Here is a 22985-nt window from a genome sequence, read left to right as displayed (position 1 = left end):
TAGATGCGGGTGATACAATGAGTGGTGGCTCAGAGCGACACGGAGCCAACAGGCGGGCGGCTCTTAGGAGCTGCAAAGCCCCTCATGAAAGCTTCGAGAGTTAGTTTGAACACTTTGAAACTCCTTTCTGGGGCTGCTGTGGCCTCTCTTCAGGGGGAAAGTAAGAAGCAGGTGACCCGCCTGCTCCACCATCTCAAATGTACTGTTCTTCCTGCCCTTCTTTTGGATGCAAATTGGCCGTCCTCCTCTGGGAAGATGGTGAAGGACCTTATCTCCAAAGAATGTGACAGAAAGGGTGTGGTTTTTGCCCTTGTCAGCCTTGAATCTCTTTTCTTCCCCTGTAGGCTGAGGAGAGATGGTGGATTGACAACCGGTGGCAGGCCCGTCTGGGGTGGGGGTTGACGTGGCAGTTGTAGAAGCATTGCGACCCCAGAGCAGAGGAGACGGGGCACCTGTACTGGATCTTTCCTGGGATTCACAGCAGGCCTGCTGATGTAGCTGAAGCTCATTTCAGCTTCTGTTCTGTGCACCAGTATCCATAATCTAATGACATATGACACTGAGGAATTAATTTTCTATTCTTGCCCAAGCTACAAAGGGGTAAAAACATTCCTCCTTATTTCTTCTTAGGTATGTTCTTGGGTCAAAATAAAATGGAGTAGACCACTTTTATTACTCAGGGTATCATGGTGTTTGTGTGGATGCACATTAGTCTTCATATTAAACCTATTTGGATATAGGGACCCTTGTGTGCCTAGTGTCAAGTTCAAGGCCTGGCAAATATTGGGTAATAACTGTTTGTGGAATGAATGAAAGGCCCTTGAACACCAGGTTCAGAGGTTTGAGCTAGACACTGAAGACAGCAGAGGGCCGTGGCTCCAACTGTCATTATCCATGAAGGTGCCAACCTCTCCCAGCCAAGTCCTAACAGGTGGAGAGGTGGCATGGTACATGGAAAGAGTATGGGCTTAGAGTCACACTGAGTGGCGTTTGAGTTCTTGCTCTGCTTCCAACAGTTATGAGGCCATTGCCAGGATACTGCTTCTCTCTGAGCCCCAGTTTTATAATTCAAGAAAAGGAAATAGACATCTACTTTAGAAGATTGTAGTAATGATTCGATGGGCTACCATATATCAAGCGCCTCATAGTTGATGCTCAGCAAATGGTAATAGTCATTACTTTTGTTTTTTTTCCAGTCAAAGGATCATTCTTGTTTTGAAGACACCAATCCCAAGGGGTAATAATAATAATGTTAATGGCTAACATTTCTTGAATGCTTACTATTGACTGGGAATCATGTTTCTGGTTCCTATGCATGCAAAGTGTCCCCCAAAATCTCTGTCACTAAAGGACTGGTCTGCCTAATTTCATGGGAGTAGTCTTAAATTGTGTTCATAGTTGTAGTCCAGAGAGTAGTGGATCCTTCAACAAAGGACTATTATGTGATAATAAAAACAACAACAATAGTAGTTAATCTTTATTTTGTCCTTACTATGTGCCAGTCCCCAATTGCTTTCCACTTATTAAGTCATAAGTCCTCACAACTCTGGGAATTAGGTACTATTACAGTCCACAGATAAGAAAAGGGTAGAAGAGAGGTACAGAAATTTGCCCACGGTTACATAGCAAGTAAAATGGGAGCTGGGACTGGAACCCTGGGTTTCTTGATTTTAGATTCTGTTCTTTTAACCTCTCTATAGCCCCTTAGATTATTTTATTTATTTATATTTTAACTTTTTATTTTGAAATAATTATAGATTCACAGAAGGTTGCAAGAGAGAGGTGTCCTGTGTACCCTTCACCCAGTTTCCCCCAGTGGTTATATTTTACTTAACTGTAGTACAATATAAAAACCAGGAAACTGATACTGGTACATTGTATGTGTATAAGTCTATGTCATTTTATCACAAGTATAGATTTACAAAACTACCACCATGAGTGAGATCCTGAACTGTCCCTCACGAAGATATCCCTCCTGTTACTTCTTTATAGTCATACCAACTCTCCTTCCAGCCCGCACCCCCATCACCAATCTGGCAACCACTAATCTGCTTTTCATCTTCATAATTTTTCATTTTAAGAGTGTCATATAAATGGAATCCTATGTGAGCTTTTACAATTGGCTCTTTTTCACTCAGCATTTTGTCTTGAAATCCATCCAAGTTGTGTATAACAATAGTTTGTTCCTTTTAATTCCAAGTAGTTCTAGCTAGTACATTAAGGCAAGAAAAGGAAGTAAAAGGCATACAGATTAGAGAAGAAGAAATAAACTGTCTCTATTTGTAGAAGTCATAACGATTTATGTAGAAAATCCCAAAGAATCTACAACAAAACACCTAGAACTAATAAGTAAGTTCAGCAAGGTCACAGGATGCAAGATAAACATACAAAAATCAATTGTATTTATGTATAATAGCAATGAACATGTGGGCACCAAAATTAAAAATATAATACTATGCAAAAAAACACTCCAAAAAGAACTCAACAAAAAACCTGGGTGTATGTCTAACAAAACACGTATGCTGAAAACTGCAGAACAAAAGAAATAAAAAAGATCTAAATAAGTGAAGAGACAGACGATGTTTATATTTTGTAGGTAGCAAAGATGTCAATTCTCCTGAAATTGATATCCACATTTAACACAATTCCTATCATAATCACAGCAAGATTTTTTTTTGTAAATAGAGACATTATTATATATAAGCTTTGAAGAGAATTTTGCCAATAAATGAGAATAGCTAAAACAAGTTTAAAAAATAATAAAGTTGGAAGAACTATTCTACCAGATTTCAAAACTTGTTATATCTTTATATTAATCAAGACTATGTGGTATCAGTGGACAGATAAATACATAGATCAACGGAACAGAAAGGAAACCCGTAAATAGCCCCATATGAGTATAGCCAACTGATTTTTGACAAAGGTGCAAAAGCAATTCAATGGAAGGAAGATATCCCTTTTCAACAAATGGTACCAGAGCAATTGAACATCTACACGTTGAAAAAAAAAAAAAAAAAAAAAACCAAAACCTAAATCTCACAACTTATACAAAAACGGTTTCAAAATGGATCCTAGATTTAAATGTAAAATGTAAAACTATAAAACTTCTTGAAGAAAACATAGGAAAAAAACCTTCAGACCTACGACTTGGATTAGAGTTCTTAGATATGAAAAGAATAATCCATAAAAGAAAAAAAATGATAAGTTGGACTTATTCAAAATTTAAAAGTTCCACTCTGTGAGGAACCCTGTGAAGAGGATGGTTGAAAAGACAAATTAAAAACTGGGCAAGAATATTTGCAAATCATATATCTGACAAATGACTCGTATCTAGAACGTAGAAACAACTCTTAAAACTCAAGAGTAAAAACCAAACAATCCAATTAGAAAATGGACAAGAAACATGAAAAGACATTTCACTGAAGAGGATATACGGGTGGCAAAAAAGCACATGCAAAGATGTTTGACATCATTAGCCATTAGGGAAATGCAAATTAAGACCAGGATGAAATACCACTACATACCTATTAGAACAGCTAAAATTAGAAATACTGAAAATACCAAATGCTGGCAAAGATGCAGAGAAACGGGATCTCTCATACATTGCTGGTGAGAATGTTAAATGGTACAACCACTCTGGAAAATAGTCTGGCAGTTTCTTTTTAGAAAAACTAAACAAACACTGACTATACTACCCAGCAAACACACTCTTGGGCATTTATCCCAGACAAATGAAAATTTACATCCACACAGAAACTGGTGGATGAATGTTCATAGCAGCTTTATTTTTAATAGTGAAAATATCTGTTGCACCATATGGGATCACAATAATAATAATGTATTGTATATTTCAAAATTACTAAAAGAACAGATTTTTAATGTCTTTGCCACAAAAAATGAGTTGGTGAGGGGATGGAATGTTAATTAGCTTGATTGAATCTTTCTACAAAGTGTACAGAGATCAAAACATTGCACTGTACCCCATAAATACATGCAATTATTATCTGTCATTTAAACATAAATTAATAATAAAAAAGAAAAATAGTGCTGTAGAGCTTCTAGACTTTTTATTTCCTTGACTAGACCATGATCCCCAGGAGAAAAGTAGTCCCAAATACATCACTCCCCCAACTTCTTCTGAATTTTGGTCCACTAATTCTCCATTACCTTTTTGTCTTTTGATGATTTCTGACAAATTAAAAAAAACGTGTCCACCTTTCATCTGCCAGATGTTTGTTCCAAATTACCTATTTTGCTATTACTGAAAGTGGAAGTACACAAAACATTCTTTATTTTGTCCATTGTATTTTTAAATTTTCCTGTTATTTTATCCAAAAAACTCATCTATTATCAGATTGATCCCCTGTAATATATAAACTATAATGCAAGTATTTTCAAAAAAAGTTTTTTTAGAATTGTTAAATAAAGAAATCACATTGTCTAAAAAGCAACCAAAAAAAAAAAAAAATACCCCCCCAAACTGGAAACAACCAAAATGTCCTTCAGTAGGTGAATGGTTAGGTAAACTGTGCTACATGCATACCATGGACTATTGCTCAGAATTAAAAGGGATGAGCTATCGATACACACAACTTGAATGGATCTCCAGTTCTGTCGATTGCCTTTTTTCTTCATCCAAGTTAAGATTTTCTTGGCTTTCAGTACGATGAATAATTTTTATTGGAACCTGGGCATTTTTGACATTATGTTATGAGATTCTGGATCATATTTAAGAGGTCTGTGTTAGTCCACCCCCTCTTTCACTGCTCTGGAGAGGGAGGGGGCACTACCTTGATACTGCCAGGTCAGGGTGTAAGTCCAGGTTCTCCACTTGGCTTCCCTTGACAAGGAGGCGGGGAGGGAGGGGCTCCTCCATGCTGCAGGGTGCGGAGGGAGTTCCAGGTCCCAGGTCCAGCTCCTCTGATACTATCCTGGCTGGGAGGGGGAGGGGCGTTCTGTTCCCCATGTGTCCTCCAGTCACACTGTGGGAGTGGTGGTCCTGTTACTGCTGCCTGGTGGTGACAGTTTAGACTCCACTGTGCCTCCTCTGTCACCACCCCATCAGGGAGACGGAGGGACACTTTCTTCCCAGCAGGTAGAAGTCAGGGCTCTGTATATGATTTCTATCGACACTGTGTGGTGGGTAGTGGGCCTTGTTACCACTCAGAAGTGAGCAAAGTCCCAGCTCCCCATTTGGGCTTCTCTGACACCACTGGGGGAGGTTACATGTCCTTATGGTTTGGAGAGGGTAGAAGTCTAGGCTCGCCACTCAGCCTTTCTTCAGTGGAAATGTGAATGAGGCTGTAGTTTCTTCTGTGGCATTTGACTGGAGCAGAGTGTCTGCTGTCTAAAATGTTTTGGCTTGGGGGGCCGCCCCTTTCTTGGTCCCTTGGCTAGGGAGAGAAGAGTTTTAAAAACTTTTTATTATTTTATTTTATTTTTATTCTTATGAATATTCATGGGGTACAAAGCTGACCATCACCACTCATGCCCAGGATGTGATGGCCAGATCCATACTGGCAGCATGTCCATTACCACAAATTGCGATTATACCCCATGTCCCCCACCCAATTATCCCCAACCTCCCTCTCCATCCCCCTTCCCCCACTCCACTTTGTATCCCTAGGTCTGCTCTCTCCCTGTGCAAGTCCAATGCACCACTGTGGTCTTTCTTTCCTTCCTTTCTCTCTTAACTCTCACTCATGAGTGAGGACATGTGGTATTTTTCCTTCTGTGCGTTGCTTATTTCACTCAGCATAGGTTTCTCCAAGCTCTTCCATGTTGTTGCGAATGGCAGAATTTCATTCTTTTTTATGGCAGAGTAGTATTCCATAGTGTATATACTACCTTTTCCTTATCCAGTCATCCATTGATGGACATTTAGGTTGATTCCATATCTTGGCTGTTGTAAACAGAGCTGTGATGAACATGGGAGTGCAGGTATCCCTTTGACATGATGATTTCCATTCCTTTGGGTATATACCAAGAACTGGCATTGCTGGATCATATGGTAGATGTATCTGTAGTTGTTTGAGAAACCTCCATAACATTTTCCATAGTGGTTGTACTAATTTACAGTCCTACCAACAGTGTTGGAGTGTTCCCTTAGGAGAGAAGACTTTTTGGGGACTTGCTACGTCTGCATCCATTTCTGTTTCCAGATTGCCAGCTCCTCCAGCACCAGTCTGGAATATATGAGAAAGGGGCAAAAAGAAACCCCAGGGAATTCATGGCTGTGTCATTCCTCAGGTCCTGAAGTCCCTGCCTGGTTTGCCTTCTTCTCTTCACCTTTCAGAGTATTCTTATATTTGTTTTCATGTATAATGCCCAGGATTTTTAACTGTACTTAGCAAGATGAACAGAGAAAAGTACATTTATTCTATTTTTCTGGAAGTGAAAGTCTTCAATGCCCTTTAGATTTTTACTACGCTCCTGACTTATCTGTCACTGCTAAGTAGAAATTAACTATTTATATATATGTTTTTTGGCCAGGCCGTCGCCGCCTCCTTCGATGCATGGGTAACATCGGGATCTGTAGACCCTCTTGCAAAAAGGATGAACAGCCCTACCTCTATTGTAGAAATTATCAACCATGCTGCCTCCAGTCCTACATGAGGATAAGCATTTCTGGCAAAAATGAAAATAGTGACTGGTCCTATGAGAAGCAGTGGCCAAAACTACCTTGAGTGCTGGCGATCACCATCTTCAAGCTCTCTGCAAACCCATACCACCTGTCAATCCCCCTCATTAAAACTCATGTACCTGCCACCCTTGTCTGTCTTTCATCCACTGGAAATCACAGTGACAGATTGAGTTTTGCATGGTGAGATATCTATCCCATTCAGGATGCAGTCTTGTGAGAAAGAAAGCTAGAAAACTATAGTGAAAATTAGAGAGGAGCTAGAAAAGCTAGTGAAGATGAGGGGAGAGTGTGCTTGAGTCCAGTGAGAGAGGGTTGAAGGGTTTAGGCAAGAGCCGTGACATAATCTGTGCCATGTAGGATGCAGAGGAGGACCTGTGCCACTGGAATGGATGCATAGGGCAGTGGGCAGAGGTCTTGTAGGCAAATTTGGCTTAGTTCATGGAAGAACTTCCTAACCAACAGGGCTGCTTTCATGTGGAATAAGCTGTCCTGTTCAGTTGTGGGGCTGGGGTCTCTTTGGTGGTTATTGCAGTAGGAATTTGAACATTGGGTGCTGCTGTCGTCAATGATTAAGATCCTTCAATTTCTGCAAATCTACAAGGTTTGTGCCCCCAATTACAATCAACACCAGCTTTTTTTTTTTTTTTTGGTGGCTGGTTTGTACAAGGATCCGAACCCTTAAACTCAGTGTTATCAGCACCATGCTCTCCCAAGAGAGGTAACTGGCCAGCCCTGACACCAGCTTTTTAATTTAAAATTCTTATTTTGCTTTTTATGTCTTACCTCCCACGAATATCTTATCTCTTTCTCCATCTTCCGTTCCAAATTTTGTCAAGGGAGAGTAGCTACACTTGCCCATTATCTTTCTGTACTTCTCTGTCTCCTCAACTCATTACAATTTGCTTTTGTGATTATTGTTCTATTGAACTGGCTCTGGTCAAGGTTGTCAGTGGTTCTCCTTTCTGAAATTCTCAGGAAGTTGCTCAACTTGTATCTGTCTCCCTCTGGACAACATTTCTGTTATAGTTTCTTACCTCCTTGAGAAGCTTAACTTGCTGGGCTTCTGTGACTTCACAGTTTGTCTTCCTCCTAACTTTCAGGCTGCTCCTTCTCCATCAGCTTTTGGGGTTCCTCTTCTTTCACTTGTCCCATGGTATTTCTTTGGGGTTACTCTTCTCTTCCGAGAACAAAAACTCTCCACACACCTAAGAAAAGACTGACAGTTCTATAGCCAAGATAACAAGTAAATACCTTGAAATGGTTTAAACTTTTCTCATAGATCAATGACAACTTGCTTCAGTGAACACACCTCTGAAAGCAAATTGTCAGTGACACCATTATGCTTTGAAAGTCAGCCAATTGGCTCTGGATTCACTTTAGTGTACACTCGTCTAACTTGTTATCAACTTATTCCCACATCTCTAACCAACACAACTCTCCCCACATGCTTCCCTCAAATGCTGTAAAAGTTCAACACTTTGCTCTGCTTAATGAGCCTGTGCCTGACCAGCATGGATGTCCTGGTCTTAAGGAAGCAATCATGTCAGCGTTTTGGTTTTAGACACTGAGTGGTTTCTCCCTTTGACAATCATCTTCTTTTCTCCTTCCTTTCTCACTGTGACCCATTCTCTCACAATAACAAAGTTTATGGTATGGAGAAAAGTGTGGGTACTGGATCTCTGTTTCAGAAAGAATATTGGTCTAAGAACCCCAAGCTTACTCTCCTACTGAAAACAGTTAAAAAAAAATTCAGTTCAAACATACAACAAAACTTAAGGCATCTTTGACCTTGCAAAAAAGTAAGGCCAAGAATATTAAGGCCAAATGAAGGCAGGTACTCTTCTGAAGGCAGTAACTAAAGCTACCTTTTGTCTTGAAGGCATTTGCTGAATCAGGTGAACTTGTGTTTTGGTTTCTATGGCTTTGGTCAGGGTGGGGAATGGGCAGGGGAAAGGAGACGTGCCAAGGGTGTGAAAAAATGTGAGTCTCGTAGGAAACTTCCACATATATCTCAGTCCTGAAGGTGTTACATATGCTGCAAAAGGATAAACCAGATACAACATATCTTCTCCTTCACCAGATGTTTTCAAGGAAAATTGCCTGGTTTTGAACCTTGGTACTCAGCATATTAAAAAAATCTCCATTGAGAATTTCCAGCTTCAATCTGGCTCTCTACCTGAATTCACAATACATGGGTGGTCTGAAAAAAAAATCAAGCTGCTAATTTAGCTTAAACTTGTCTGAGGCTAGTAGTGTCAAAGATGTCTAATAGAAACAAATGAAGGAGTAGACCTTTAACTCAGGACTCAACTAATTTACTCAGATAAAGTTCCAAGGAAATGAACAGATCAGAGTGCAAAATCACAAGACACACAAGGAAATAAGGCACCATAAATTAAGGCCAGCAGAAACCACTTGAATTTCCCATCATAAATTGGTTATTATCTAACCCCTTGAATAATAAAATTGGATCTGTGAAGAAGCATTGATGTTAGGTGGAAATGGTATGTTCAAAACTGGGACTTAGCAGGTCTGGAAAGCATAAACTGTAGGAGGAGGTGGCTCAGATGGAACCTATTCTTGCTTTTGGCCTTTCCTTCATCACACACTAATGGTGTCATGAAGAATTCTTATGGTTACTTAACAAAGGAGGAAAAAGCAAGGCCAGGTTTCTGGGGTGGTCTGCATGATATGCTAACATTAGCCAAAAGTGCTGCTGTATAGCCTGATGCAGAAGTAGCCCTGAAAGATGGTGTTTAAGAGAAATTCTTCTAGCAAAAGGAGGGATCGCCTGAAATATAGATCTGTAGTAATTCATGGGCAGTGGTAACTGGTTGGCTGGTTGTTCAGGGAATTGGAAAGAGCAAGATTAGAAGATTTGTAACAATGAGGTCTGCAGTAGAGTTATGCGAATGGACCTCTCTGAAAGGGGATAGGGTGTGAAGACATTTTTATGCTATCAGAGGGAGACAGATAAAGCTCTCAGTAATCAAGTGGACATATGGCTTATCCTTCCAACCACAATTTAGGGGCCATCCCTAACCCTGATGTCCATGTGTGATCAAGACTTGGTCAAGGAAATGGACTTATGGAGGCAGCTTTCAATAGCTTCTAATCCAACCTTGAAGCAACTGGGACAAAAAAGATTCTTCATAGCTCACATCTGGGCCAATTTTCTAGGATGAGAGATAAGACAGAGCTTCAGGGCCAAAGTTAGTAAGAAAATGAATGCTTTCATTTGGGGTGTCTGCTGTTCCCTAAAGAAAGCTTTTATTATTCTGGTAGGTACTCTACTCAGTGCAAAGATTTAGAATTTAGAATTTGACTACTTATGCTGCCATCAAGAGTCAGGATTAACACAAGGGATGGTTCTGGTATCCCAAGACACCTATTAGGAAGACAGAAGGACACATGAAAAGATCACTGTTGGAATACCTAGGTGATTAAGGTTACACATAGGTCACCAGCAAACAAGGAACACTAAAAATGGATTAAAACTTGTGGAAATAATTATACATTTCAAGAAGAGCACCGAAGAGTTTATTACTGGAAATAGTAAAGTTTTAGACTTCTTTACATAGTTGTTTGTATATAGAATTGTGCATTGGTGAGGGGTGAGCGTGGGTCACCATGGGGTTTTCAGTGCTTTGTCTGTGTGATTTAGCCCATCACTCTGAGGACATGGATGAGTGACATTTGAGAGGAATTCATGAGCTGCGATGAACCTTTGGAAGGGTGATCTGAGTTCCCAAGCCTGGTTCTTCACTTGGTTCATTCTCGGTGCTTACTTCAAAGTAGGTTACAGAGGGCTCTATTGTCATAATTACATCTATAATTCCTGTTGATAAATCATATGCAGATTCGGAAGTTGTCTCAGGAGCTTGCTTGGGGACTTTATCAGTTGGAACCCAGACTGGATGATTTCGAACGCAGCAGAATCGATGATTTTTACATACTTCTCGTATCACTTCTTCATCTTTGCAGCGTTTCCTGCAGTGCCCCAATTTGTTCCAGCATTTGTTTTCACCACTAAAGGCTGAATAATAAAAGGAAAGACCACTGATTTTAGGTTTCCGATGTTCTCAATTTTACTAGCATAACTATATATCTGGCATTCCGTAACAACATCATGGGTCATAATCAGACTATGTCTCCAAGATTCCAGCTCAGGCCGTAAATACAATGTTCCTGAACTTCCATTGCCCATTTTTAGCTTTTCTGAAAGTGAGATGAATCTTACCATAAAAGAATAGAAACTTGCTCATCATAAGGAATTGGGACCAGTTTTAATGAAGCTACCTGGGCCTGTATAAAGCTATCCACATAAAGAAAGTTCACCTAGTTACTGCGATTGAGTTATTTTGCTTTGGTCATATCCCATGTAGTTAAATTTCTCTGAACACATTCTACTACAAAAAATACATTCAAAAATATGAAACATACAAAAAATATTCATATTAAAAAATATGAAACATGAAATATATCTGTGTAGTTTAAAGACTAATAATGAAATGAATACCCATGTACCCACACCCTGATTAAGAAATAGAACATTACTAGAGCCTTGGAATAGTGTAGGTATTCCTATGTGATAAGCTTTATGTGCTTGGGTATTAAGCCAGTGCTTCTTAAACTTTAATGTGTATGTGAGTTATGTAGAGGCCTTCTTGAAAGGCAGATTCTGATTCAGCTGATGGTGTAGGGCCTGAGTTTCTGCTTTTCTAGGAAGTCTCTAGGTGATGCCAATACTACTAGTCCATGAACTACACTTTCTGTAGTAAGGTATCAGGCCATAGAAAACCTCAACCAGTTCCACATGCTCAATATCACACATTCTATGTTTTCAAATCAAACGCAATAAAATTAAAATTAAAATTCCTTATATTTAGAAATTAAATGATATAGTAAAAAATAAAACTTAAATCAGTAGAATTGTAATAAAGCCAGAAATGATGAAGTCTTATGACTTCATCATTTATGTGATGAAATCAGAAGTAATGAAATCAAACTTCTGAAAATACTGATTAAGAAAAAAACAATAAAAAGAAGCAAAATCCATAGTGAAATGGTGAAATCAAAACAGATAAAGCATATTAAAAATAACAGAATTATCAACTGTACATGACTTAAAATTGAAAACCTAGATGAAATGGATAAATTCCTAAAAAAATTGCAAGCATGGCACAGGAAGAAAATACAAATGAATAAATCAATAAGCATTAAGAAACTGAAAGAGTAGTGAAAGACCCTTCTTCCCAAAAGCCTCAGCCCTGGTTGATTTTTTAAGTTGTGGTAAAACACACACAACATAAAATTTACCCTCTTAACCATTTTTAAGTGTATAATTCAGTGGCAGTAAATATATTCACCATCATTCATTCACAGAACTCTTTTTCATCTTGCAAAATTGAAACTATGTACCAATTAAACAGTAAATCCCCATCCCCCGCTTCAAGGTTCATCTATGTTGTAACATGCGTCAGAATTTCCTTCCCTTTTGAGGCTGATTACTATTCTATTGCATGTATATACCACATTTTGCTTGTTTATTTATCTGTCAATGGACATTTGGGTTGCTTCCAACTTTTGACAGTTGCAAATCATGCTGCTATCTTAGATGATCTTAAATGTGAGTTCTACTAATTTCACATAAGATTAAGTAGTATTTTATCTAAAATATTCCAGAAAATGGGGGGGGTGGGTATAAAAAGGAAAGCTACTTGCCTTATTTTATGAGGCCTAAATTCAACAATAAAATACATCAAGACTAAGTAGGGTTTAACCCAAGTGCAAAATTTCTAATAGGCATTAGAAAATCTATTAATTAAATGCACTCCCTTTGTAGAATTAAAAGATAAATAATAGAATTATCTTGATGCAAAAAATAATTTGTTAAAGTTCGTTGCTTATTTATGAGGAAAACTCTAGGCAAATCAGGAATAGAATGGAATCCACTCAATTTGGCAAATGTTATGTATCAAATTATAAAGCTAACTTTATCTGATGAAGAAACTTTAAATTCCACGAGATCAGGAGAGCAAAGATACTCTCTATTATTGCTATTGTCTCAAATAATAGTGGTGGACCTGGCGATGTTAAAAAGAAAACAAAAACAGTAACAAAACAAAACAAAAGAAAGGTATAGGAACTGGAAGGAAAGAGACAAAATTGTCATGCATTCCAGCAGTCATGATTATAATATAAAAAAGGAACTGACAAACTATTATAATTAATGAGTTCAGTAGTTATGTCAGATCAAATATCAACGTATAAAAGTCAATAACACTTCTCTACACCAACAGTAACTAAGTAGAAAATATAATAAAATATATAGCATAGCAATGAAGCATCTTGTTTTAAACTAACAATATCCAGGACTTCTATGGGGTATATTTTGAAACTGTAACAGAAGATGTGATCTTGGATGGGATGACTTAATTATTACAAAGAGTCTCTTTCCCCTAAATTAATTCATAAATTTAATGCAATTCTAATCAAAATCCCAATGGGGTTTTTGGGAGGCTTGATTAATGTACTGTAAAATTTATAATGAGGAATAAAGACCACTGACAGTGAGGATTACTTTTGAAAGCAAGTAAGACCAAAGCTTACGCTTCTAGATACTGACATACTATAAAGCCATGGTGATATAGCAAATAAGGTATTGTCACAAAGACAAATAGACCAAGAGAACAGAATAGAGAACTTGGATATATGCACTAACAATGACACCACGAATCAGTGGAGAAAGCATAGATTATTCAGCATATTGTGGTGGGAAAACTGGTTCACTCCATGAGAAAAATAAAAGTGAATCTACACATTCCACCTGGTGGCTTAAAGGTCTAAATATGGAAAGCACAATTAAAAAATTTTTAGAAGATAATGTCAGAGAATCCCTTTGGGACATAAGGATGAAGAAAGACTTTCACAAAACCACCAAGCACAACGCACAAGGCAAAAAATTGTTGAATTCGATTAGACCAGAATGATTAATAAAGGATATATCATGGGCAAAGTTCACAGACAGGTAGATGACAGATTGAGGGAAAATATTTCCAGTGACTAAAGCTGGCTAGGGCATAATATAAAAAATAAAGAACTCTTGCACATCAATAAGCGTGCACAGGTGACCAGTAGAATAACGAGCAAAGGATGTAAACAGGCAATTAACAGAAGTGGGAACAGTTACTGATTTATTCATTCATCAAATGTGCCTACCAGGCTCTGTTTAAGACGCAGGAGGTACATCCATTAAAAATATAGACCAACCTTCCTGTTCTCCTGGAGACTTCAGCCTTTTCAGGAGACAATGAATAAGACAATAAGAAAGAAAAGAAAGTATAATATACTTTATGTTAGATACAGTTAAGACACAGATTAGATTAGAAGCCTCACCTGAGGAAAGAAAGAAAGAAAGTAAGAAAGAAAGAGAGAAAGAAAGAAAGGAAAGAATGAAGGAAAGGAAAAAAGAAGGAAAGAAAGGAAGATCAACCCTAGGGCCCCATTTGCCTTGCCTGGCCTATGAAGGAAGGAAGGAAGGAAGAAGGGAAAAAAGAGAAATGAAGCAGGAAGGGTGATAGGAGTGTATGATTGGAAGAGGAGTAGTAAAAGACCTTATTGAGATGGAAGTGAGCGTGAACTATGAGACTAACTGGGGGAGTGTGTACCAGGCAGAAGCAGCAGCAAGTACAAAGGCTCAGAGGCCAGATTTATCTCAAAGCTTTTGAAAAACATAAGGTGGCTATGGCTATGGGGAGTGTAGGAAAAGTTAGGTGGAGAGTAACTGGAGAAAATATAGTGCAGTTGAAATCATATAGGGTCTTGCAGGTCATTGAAAGAAGCCATTCATCCATTTTGACAGTAGGATAAAAAGAGAAATGAAGATTAAAAGTGTGAGATTACTTTATACCCTTCATACTGGTAAAAATAATGCTGAGTGCTGGAGGGATTATGGTAATAGAAAAACCTTTGTGCACTGCTTGTGTGAGGGCACGGAGATCCCCCTGACCCTATAAATGTCACTGATTTTTACTCTTTTTTCTTAAATGTAGGAGATGTCCAAGACAGATCATGAAGACTTTGTACTTCTTTCATCATTTCAACTCTTCCCTCCAAGAGCATGGCTCCAAATTTATCTCTATTCCCAACACACTCAGACTTGAAACCCAGACATATAATATTTCCTTTACTTCCCACATGCTCTGAGTTTCTATAACCCATGGATTTCTTCTACAAAATCTTTCACATTTGTCTCTTTCTGAGTCTCAATATCCCCACCAGAACTCAAAGCAGACACAATTGGTCCCAAATGGATCATACAGAATTGTCTCTGATTATGTTTAGAACTGCAACGGTAGAATTACTCAAAACTCCAAAAGCTGGCAATTTCTGCTGGCAGTGTCCCGAAAGATATATAAGGGAGGCATTAATGGAATCATTTTTTTCGGACTTAGCTTTAACTTTTGACCATTTGACTTCTAGGAAGCTATCCTCTATGAATCCTTGTTCAAATATGTAAATATATTTGTATAAGTATGTTCATTGATGTGTTAGAAAATTAGTAAATGCCCTAAATAACTATATGTAAATTAAGGCTTTGCCTATAGCAGAACTTTGCAACTTTACAAAGAATGAGGCAGATCTTTAAGTGGTGACATGGAAAGATGGCTACAATATATTATTAAGTGGAAGAATGCTGCAAAACCATGCATATAGTGTGTCTATCTAAACAAATATTTAGATTCATTTTTATGTGAGTTCGACCATACATTGAAATGCTCTTTGAAAGATACCTAACAAAGCGGGTTCCTTTCAGCAGCAATTTCAAAGTTCTGGTCATGACTTAGACATACTTAAATGAGCAGTGATTATTAAAAGCTCAAGATTTTCATTGTAAAAAGGAGAAGAAAAGTCAGTTCTATCTTTCATATAACAGCTCCACAAATATTTTCTGACCTGTTCAATAAGTTCCAGAGTATGAGAAAATGAAAAGGACTTCCTTTAAAGCCATAAGAGGATTTTTGGGCTAAGGAAACATAGGGAAGTGGGCTTTGTGAAACATTTTCAGGAGCTGGGACAAGCTAGAAAGAGAACTGAAGTAAGTTAAGCTTTTACCTGGTTCCTTAATTGGCAACTTGGAATATAGAACCAAGGTCAAATCTGGATGTTGGGTTTGCACCTGTCTAGTGAGGATAACTTATCCTACACCTGGGTTCTAACCCAGCCAGAAATATAGTGCCAGAGTGGGAGCTGCCCAGATTAGGAGGTATGGTGACACATTGAAATTTCCATGGACTGGAGCTCGTTCTACCTTCATTTCTGCAGCTTTCCTGGGTTCTTATTACCTGGGATCACTTGGGGTAGGAACGCAAGGACAGGAAGAGCCAGCAGCAGGAGTCTCATGGTCCTTGGAAAGTAGGAGGTGGTAGATCCAGGAATTCAGAACACTGTGTACAGTATCCGTCTGAACCAGAGTTTTATTGGCTTCTCTGTGGTAGGGGCAGAGGGATGGGCGCTGAACCAGACACATACATAAAAGCTTATTCATGCAAAACATGAGTCTGCTGGCTGGTGCATTGACTGAGCGTCTGATAGAGGCACTGGGAGGGCATGCAGAGGGCAGGAGGTGTTTGGAGATGGGGAGAGGGAGAACTCACCCACCAGGACACTTTCCCTGGCTTCCCCAGACCTCTCATCAGCTCCAGCCTTTGCTCACAGTCCCTCTCATTCTAGCATAAGCCTACTTTGGAACTATTTACCTTTACGTTTCCCTGCACTGGACTGTAGGATTTCTGAGAGTAGGGACAGTGTCTCTCATTTTTGAACTCCCAAGGCACAAAACAGGTTCTCAGAGAAGGTTTGTGGAAATACAAGGTGGAAAACTCATGTCCATCTATAAGCCATATCTCTCACCCCCATGTGTCCCTCAGAGTTAGCCTAGTCCTGTCTTGCTTTAGCTGTACTTTCCCCCTGCATCAACTCTCGTTTCCTTGGCCCTGAATGTCTCTGTACAGCTTTGGAGGAGGTTGCTGATGTTCCTTTTCTAAAATAGATGATCTCAGCTGTGAGAATTGTCTATAGAATTAGGAGGGCTGTCATGTGGTTGAGGAGACTGTTCTCTTTTGGACAAAAATGTGGAGTGCCTAGGATGGTGGTGGGCTATTTCCAAATTAATTTTAGATTAGTATGTTCTAACAGGCAGAGCTCTCCTACTATGGAATGGCTTTTCAGAAAGGTAGAGGGTATTCTATAACTGATTTTTTTTCAGGCTGGGGCTAAGTGCTGGAGTAGGAGTGCTGTGGATTTAATGTCCCCCAAAACTCATGGATGCTTGACTCCCACTGTAATAGTGCTAAAAGGGTGGGAAATCCAAATACGATATTTGAACGGTACCTTTAAGAGGTGATTAGATTGTGAGGACTGTGCCCTCATTAATGGATTAATCCATTCATAGGTCATGGGTGTGGTTCTGGTGGCTGTATAGGGAGAGTGAGTGAGAAGGTTTACTCTTTGCTCAGGCTGTTTTCTTACCATGTGACACCCTGAGTTGCTGTAGAGACTTACCACCAAGAAGGCCCTCACCAGATGTGTTCCCTGGACCGTGGACTTCCCAGCATCTAAACCGTAAGAAATAAATTCCACTTCTTTATAAATTACCCAGTTTCAGGTATTCTGTTATAAGTGACAGAAACGGACTGATACAAGGAAGGATTTCTACATAGGATAAAGAGTATCTTTTCTGGCTGCTTCGAAGCATAAAAATTGATGTTCTGAGTTATATGAATGGTTTCTCTCTGTGTCCCGATGGTGAGAGAGATCCCTGGTTCTTTCGAAACTAAGGAATTTTAGAAAACCCTTTTTTTTGCATCGTGCCACAGAAAAGAAGAAAAATTGGGGTTATTACCACCCCAATTCGTAGAATTTGTCCTAATATCTGAGGTGGTGGTGGTGGTGGGAATGGAGAAGGGTTGTTATGAAAAAGTGTGTCTTAAAGAGGCAGGGTTTATTACAGGGAAGAAAATAAGTGGGTGTGGTCCATGGTCTCACAGCGCACCTCTGGTCCAGTGCCCACATTCAGCCAGTCTTGCTGAGGGATAAATCAAGGCCCTATTTACTGAGAAATATACCCGAAGGATATTACTTAGTTGCTGTTTACCTAACTATTGGGCTTTTGCTGAAAGTGGTTCTTCTTACTTGTAAACAGCTTTATTGTGATATAATTAACAAACAACAGGCTGCAAATGTTCAAAATATATAATTTGATCATTGTGACTTGCATATACTTGTAAAACTTTCAGCACAATTAAAAAAATGAACATATCTTACTCCCCTCAAACACTCTTCATGACCCTTAGGAGTCCCTCCCTCATGTCTCTCTTTGCCCTCTTTCTCTATCCCCAGCCAGTCTCTGATCTGCTTTCTGTGACCATACATGAGTTTGCATTTCTCAGCATTTTATATAAATGTAATCATATAGTATGTACTCTTTTTTATCTGGTTTCTATAAGTCAATGTTATTATTCTGAGATTCATCCATTTAACATGTTTCAACAGTTCAGTCCTTTTTATTGCTGAGTAGTATTCCATTGTATGAATATACCACAGTTTATCCATTCAGACATTTGAGTTGTTTCCAATTTTGGAAGTAAAGATGCTGTGAACATTTATACGCAAGTCTTTGTATGAATATATGCTTTTTGTTCTTTTGGGTAAATACCTGGGAGTAAAATGGCTGAATAACATAGTGGGTGTCAATTTAACTTAATAGGAAATTGCCACATTATTTTCCGAAATGGTTGTGCCATTTGCATTCCCACTAACAATATATGAGGGTGTCAGTTTCTCCACATCCTCACCAATGCTTGGTATAGTCTGTCTTTTCAAGTGTAGCCATTAGGGTAGATGTGCAGTGGGGTCTCACTGTGGTCTTAATTTTGAATTCCCTAATTGCTAACGGTGTTGAAGATTTTTCCACATGTAAAGTTGTTTTGGCTATTCTAGATCCTTTGTATTTCCATATAGATTTTAAAATCAGTTTGTCAATTTCTACAAAAAAAATCCTACTGGCATTTTAATTACAATTGCATTGAATCTATAAGTCAATTTAGAGAGAATTGGACATCTTAATGGTATTGAGTTTTCTGGCCCATAAAAATGATGTATCTTTTCACTTACTTAGGTCTTCTTGAATTGCATTCCAGAATATTTTGGTTTTTAATAAACATGTCTTGCGTATCTTTCATCAGATTTATCTCTAGGTTTTTAATATTTTTGATGCTATTATTTTTATTTTATTTTTTTTTGTCTTTTTCGTGACTGGCACTCAGCCAGTGAGTGCACCGGCCATTCCTATATAGGATCCGAACCCGCGGCGGGAGCGTCGCTGCGCTCCCAGCGCCGCACCCTCCCGAGTGTGCCACGGGCTCGGCCCTTTTGATGCTATTATTAATGGTAACTTTAAAATTCCTATTCCTGAATTTTTGTTGCTGTTATATAGAAATACAGTGATTTTGTATATTAAAATTGTAGGCTGCATCTTTGCTAAACTCACTTATTTGTTTCAGTAGCTTTTTTTGTAGATTCAGTGAGATTTTCTATACAGAGGATTATGCCATCTGTTAACAAAGACAGTTTACTTCATCTTTTCTCCCAGTCTTGATGCCTTAGATTTCTTTTTCTTGCCTCATTACACTGGCTAGAACCTCCATTCAGTGTTGAATAGAAGTAGAGAGAGCAGACATCCTCAGGGAAAAAGTATTATATTTTTCCCTGTTAAATATGATGTTATCTGTAGGTTTTTCTTATATGCTCCTCTTTAGGTTGAGGAAGTTCCTTTCTATCCTTATCTTGCATTTCTGGGGCATGAAGTATTTATTATGTATGATGCATTATTTGGTCATAGTGTATTATTATTTTTATATTTTGTTGGATTTTACTTAAAAATATTTTAGAACTTTTGCATCTGAGTTCATGATGAATATTGGCAGCAATTTTTTCCTGATCAGTCTGGCTACAGGTTTATCAGTTTTATTGATCTCAATGAATCAGTTTTGGGTTTCACTGATATTCGTTTCTTCCTGTAATGCCTTTGAACTGGTTTTGTTATCAGTGTATTGCTGGCATCAGAGAATGAGTTGGTAAGTTTGTTTTTTTTTTGGCAATATTTGCGTACGATTGGTTTTTCCTTAAATGCTTGGTAGAATTCACCAGTGAAGCTATCTGAACCTGGATTTTTCTCTGTGAGCTGGTTTATAACTACAAATTTAATTTTTTAAAACAGGCATAGGTCCACTCAGAGCATCTATTTGTTCTTGAGTGAGCTCTGGTAGTTTGTGTCTTTGAAGAAATTTGCTCATCTCATCTGTCAAATTTATTGCCAAAAGTTTTTACAATATATTCACTTATAATATTTTAAAATATATTTTAATATAATCCTCTTTAATCTGTGGCAATATCTCATTTCTAGTTCCTAATGTTGGTAATTGGTGTATTTCTCATATCTGAAGATTTGAGAAAGTTTATTGCCTCTGTTACAATTTTGATTTCCTTTTTGTTCCAAAGGATGTTTAAAAAACAGTTTTCTTCACTCCATGTAAGTTAATTGTTTTGATCATCTTTATGCTGAAGTTTTCTTATTTTAGTGGATTATGATCAGAAAATGAGTCCTGTATTGAAACAACATACTGAACCCCACAAATATGTACAGTAAGTGTTAAAATATTTTGAGTAATAATAAAAAAAGAAAACGAGTTTTGTAAAATTTCTACCTTGGGGATTTAAGTTGAACAGTTTTCTTTATGTCCAATGTCTGCCTAATTGTGCTTGTAAATGTTCTATTGACAGAAGACAAGGTAGATTTTGTTACAGAGTACAAAGTTCTTCTGTGTCTGTCCTCCATCTATCAAGAATTATGATTGGATTAAAGGAGATCAGGCTGGAACAAGAAGCATGTCTATGTTTGGGAGGTGCCCTCAGCCAAAAGGCAAATTGGATTTTAAGATTTAGATTGCACAGAGGCAGGGGGTGATTACCATTCTGTTAGGGATTTGGAGAGGGCTGGGTCCCGTCCTGTATACCACAGTGATGGAGGGACACTGACGAGTGGACTGAGTCCAGATGAACTGGTGAGGATGGGGAAGAGTCGGAACACTGAGTCCTCCTAGAAACCCAGGCAGGGACATGATCGCTGGCTTTGGTTTTGTGCAGCAGGAGATTCAGCAGTAGTATCACAACCAGTGATTTGGATAGATACAGTTGGTAGTGGGGGAGCAGATTTGGACCATGGAAACACATTCTAGCTGCAGAGGTGTAGGGAAATGGAAGGGTTTGAGTGGTGAGTGGGGGGCCATTTGTTGGCAGTGGTGATGGTGCTGGTGTGGAGAAAATTTTAACATTAGATAGGGTTGAACTTGCAATCTTTATGTCCTTTCATCCCTGAAAATGTGGTATCTTTCCTTGAGCTATTCCAAAGTTGTGCAGAATTACTGTATATTATATATTGCACACTATCCCTAGTTAATATCTCTAACATTTCATCCCTCACTTCTTTTTTAGGGATGGATTTTTTTGAAAGAGTAACTCTTGCCATCTCCAGCTCTTAAATTCCCTCTATACTCATCACACTAAAATTTGGCTTCTGTACTCATCCTGCCACCGCATGGCCAAGGTTACCTTCTTGAAACCTTCAAGGTTACATTTTATCTATAGTCTCCTTTGCCTTTTGGCTGGATTTCACACCATTGCCTATTCCTTCCTTATATCCTTCAAGTCTCTCTTGGCTTCTATGATTTTTCTTTCTCCTGACTTTCTCCTTGACTTTTGGGCTGCTTCTTTTCAGGCATTTTTAGGGGGAAATGCCTCTTGGTATTCCACTGGGTTCGTCTCTTTTCTTACTATAAGCATTCACCCTGTGTTATTGCAGCTTCAGTTAGAAAAATGTCAAATTTGCTTCAACCAATTTGCTAAAAGCCAAATCATGAGTGTAAGTTTTTCAAATTTACCGATTGTGGTTTCAACAAAGTCTTTAACAATAATGTTTTATCTCATTTACCATAGAATGTTGCACTTTGGTTGGTGATGGTGAAATATACTTTTCTGAATGCTAACAAAAGTGGGGTTAATATGCTACTCAAAAATTTTGCAGAAGAATTATAAAAATGCAAAAAGTTTGACACAACTTTTGTATAATGTAACATGTGATTTATGTAGAACATTGGAGAAAAGATGAGCATTTAATAAATAAATTTGATTATATTACAAAAATAAAGTTAGATATTGATCTTAATATCATACATAGAATACTTTACAAATGGATTAAACATTTAAAAATAAAACCTACAAGTGCATAAGAATGTATACTCAGCCATTTTTGTAATCTTTCAGTGGGGTAAACCCTTTCTAAGTGTAATACCCCAGGCTAGATTTCAAGGAAAAGATAGAATTAACCACTTAGGTTTACACTGAAAATTTTATTGTAAAATATACCTAACAGTCAAAAGACAAATAAAATGCAAAAAATGTCTACTACTTCTTATTAACAGTTTCAGGAGGAATTCCATAACTACTTTCCTGATGTGCTACGTGTTCTGGAAAGCACTAAATTTATATGTCTTTCTTCAGATTCTCCTCTGAGCTACCGACTCACATTTCCAATTGCATACTTGTCAACTCCATCTGGACTTGTCACAGTTTCTCCCCTAAACATGTTCTGCCCGCCCCCACTCCTATCTCCCCCATTTCAGCAAATGGCATCACCATGCACATTATTGGGAGTCATTATTGATTCCACCATTTCTCTGCCTCATCTTTTCTCATTACATCTGGTCCATTAGTAAGTCCTTCCAACTGTGCCTCTACCTCCAGAACACATATCGCATGCATATGCTTTTTTTCCCACTGTGCATATTCTGGTCAGGCCATCTGGACCATTTTCTAATTGGTCTTCCTGCTTCCACTTTTTCTCAAAACTTATTTATTTATCTTATAGCAACAAGAGAGTATTTTGAACAAAACTAGACTCCTTATCATGTCCTGTATGACACTGTATAACATGGCTCAATCTACCTCTTGAATCTCTTTTGTGTCACTTTGTCCTTTGCTCCAACCACTGTAAAGAAAAAATTCTTCATCTAGGTCAAACCCTTTCCTACCTGGAGCAGATACTGTTAGTGCTTGCCAAATATTTATGTGCTTCTCTGCTTTACTCAGCTTCTCTACATTGACATTTCTCAGTTTCTCTTATAATTCGAGTGGGACAATTTAACTGGGTGCTGGCCAATAGGATTGTATTAAGTGTTGTGAGTCAGTTCCAAGTTTGGCACTTAAGCACTTCCCACATGAC

The 22985-nt window shown here is 38.3% G+C and overlaps 2 protein-coding genes across 2 annotated transcripts; one reads left to right on the top strand and one right to left on the bottom strand.

Annotated features, from left to right (window-relative positions):
- Positions 1-17: 17 nt before the first annotated feature.
- LOC134372139 (beta-defensin 119-like) lies at positions 18-6686 on the top strand. The gene is made up of 2 exons (XM_063089425.1): positions 18-99; positions 6493-6686. The coding sequence occupies exons 1-2, from the start codon at positions 18-20 to the stop codon at positions 6684-6686; spliced, it is 276 nt and encodes a 91-aa protein (XP_062945495.1).
- A 3664-nt stretch (positions 6687-10350) lies between these two features.
- Positions 10351-16051, bottom strand: DEFB118 (defensin beta 118). Its single transcript, XM_063089284.1, has 2 exons — positions 15991-16051; positions 10351-10679 (listed from the first exon to the last, which is right to left on the bottom strand). The coding sequence occupies exons 1-2, from the start codon at positions 16046-16048 to the stop codon at positions 10351-10353; spliced, it is 387 nt and encodes a 128-aa protein (XP_062945354.1). The 5' UTR covers positions 16049-16051.
- Positions 16052-22985: the final 6934 nt, after the last annotated feature.

This window comes from Cynocephalus volans, chromosome 1 (genome assembly GCF_027409185.1).
Source record: "Cynocephalus volans isolate mCynVol1 chromosome 1, mCynVol1.pri, whole genome shotgun sequence".
Lineage (NCBI taxonomy): Eukaryota > Metazoa > Chordata > Mammalia > Dermoptera > Cynocephalidae > Cynocephalus > Cynocephalus volans.
The sequence above is the reverse complement of the archived record's forward strand: the minus strand, read 5'-3'. Positions and strand labels throughout refer to the sequence as shown.

Coding starts and splice junctions, on each gene's coding strand:
- LOC134372139 (XM_063089425.1), top strand. CDS start 18: ATGAGTGGTGGCTCAGAGCGACACGGAGCCAACAGGCGGGCGGCTCTT. Junction 100..6,492: donor CCCTCATGAAAGCTTCGAGA/GTTAGTTTGAAC, acceptor TTTTTTGGCCAG/GCCGTCGCCGCCTCCTTCGA.
- DEFB118 (XM_063089284.1), bottom strand. CDS start 16,048: ATGAGACTCCTGCTGCTGGCTCTTCCTGTCCTTGCGTTCCTACCCCAA. Junction 10,680..15,990: donor CCTACCCCAAGTGATCCCAG/GTAATAAGAACC, acceptor TTTATTATTCAG/CCTTTAGTGGTGAAAACAAA.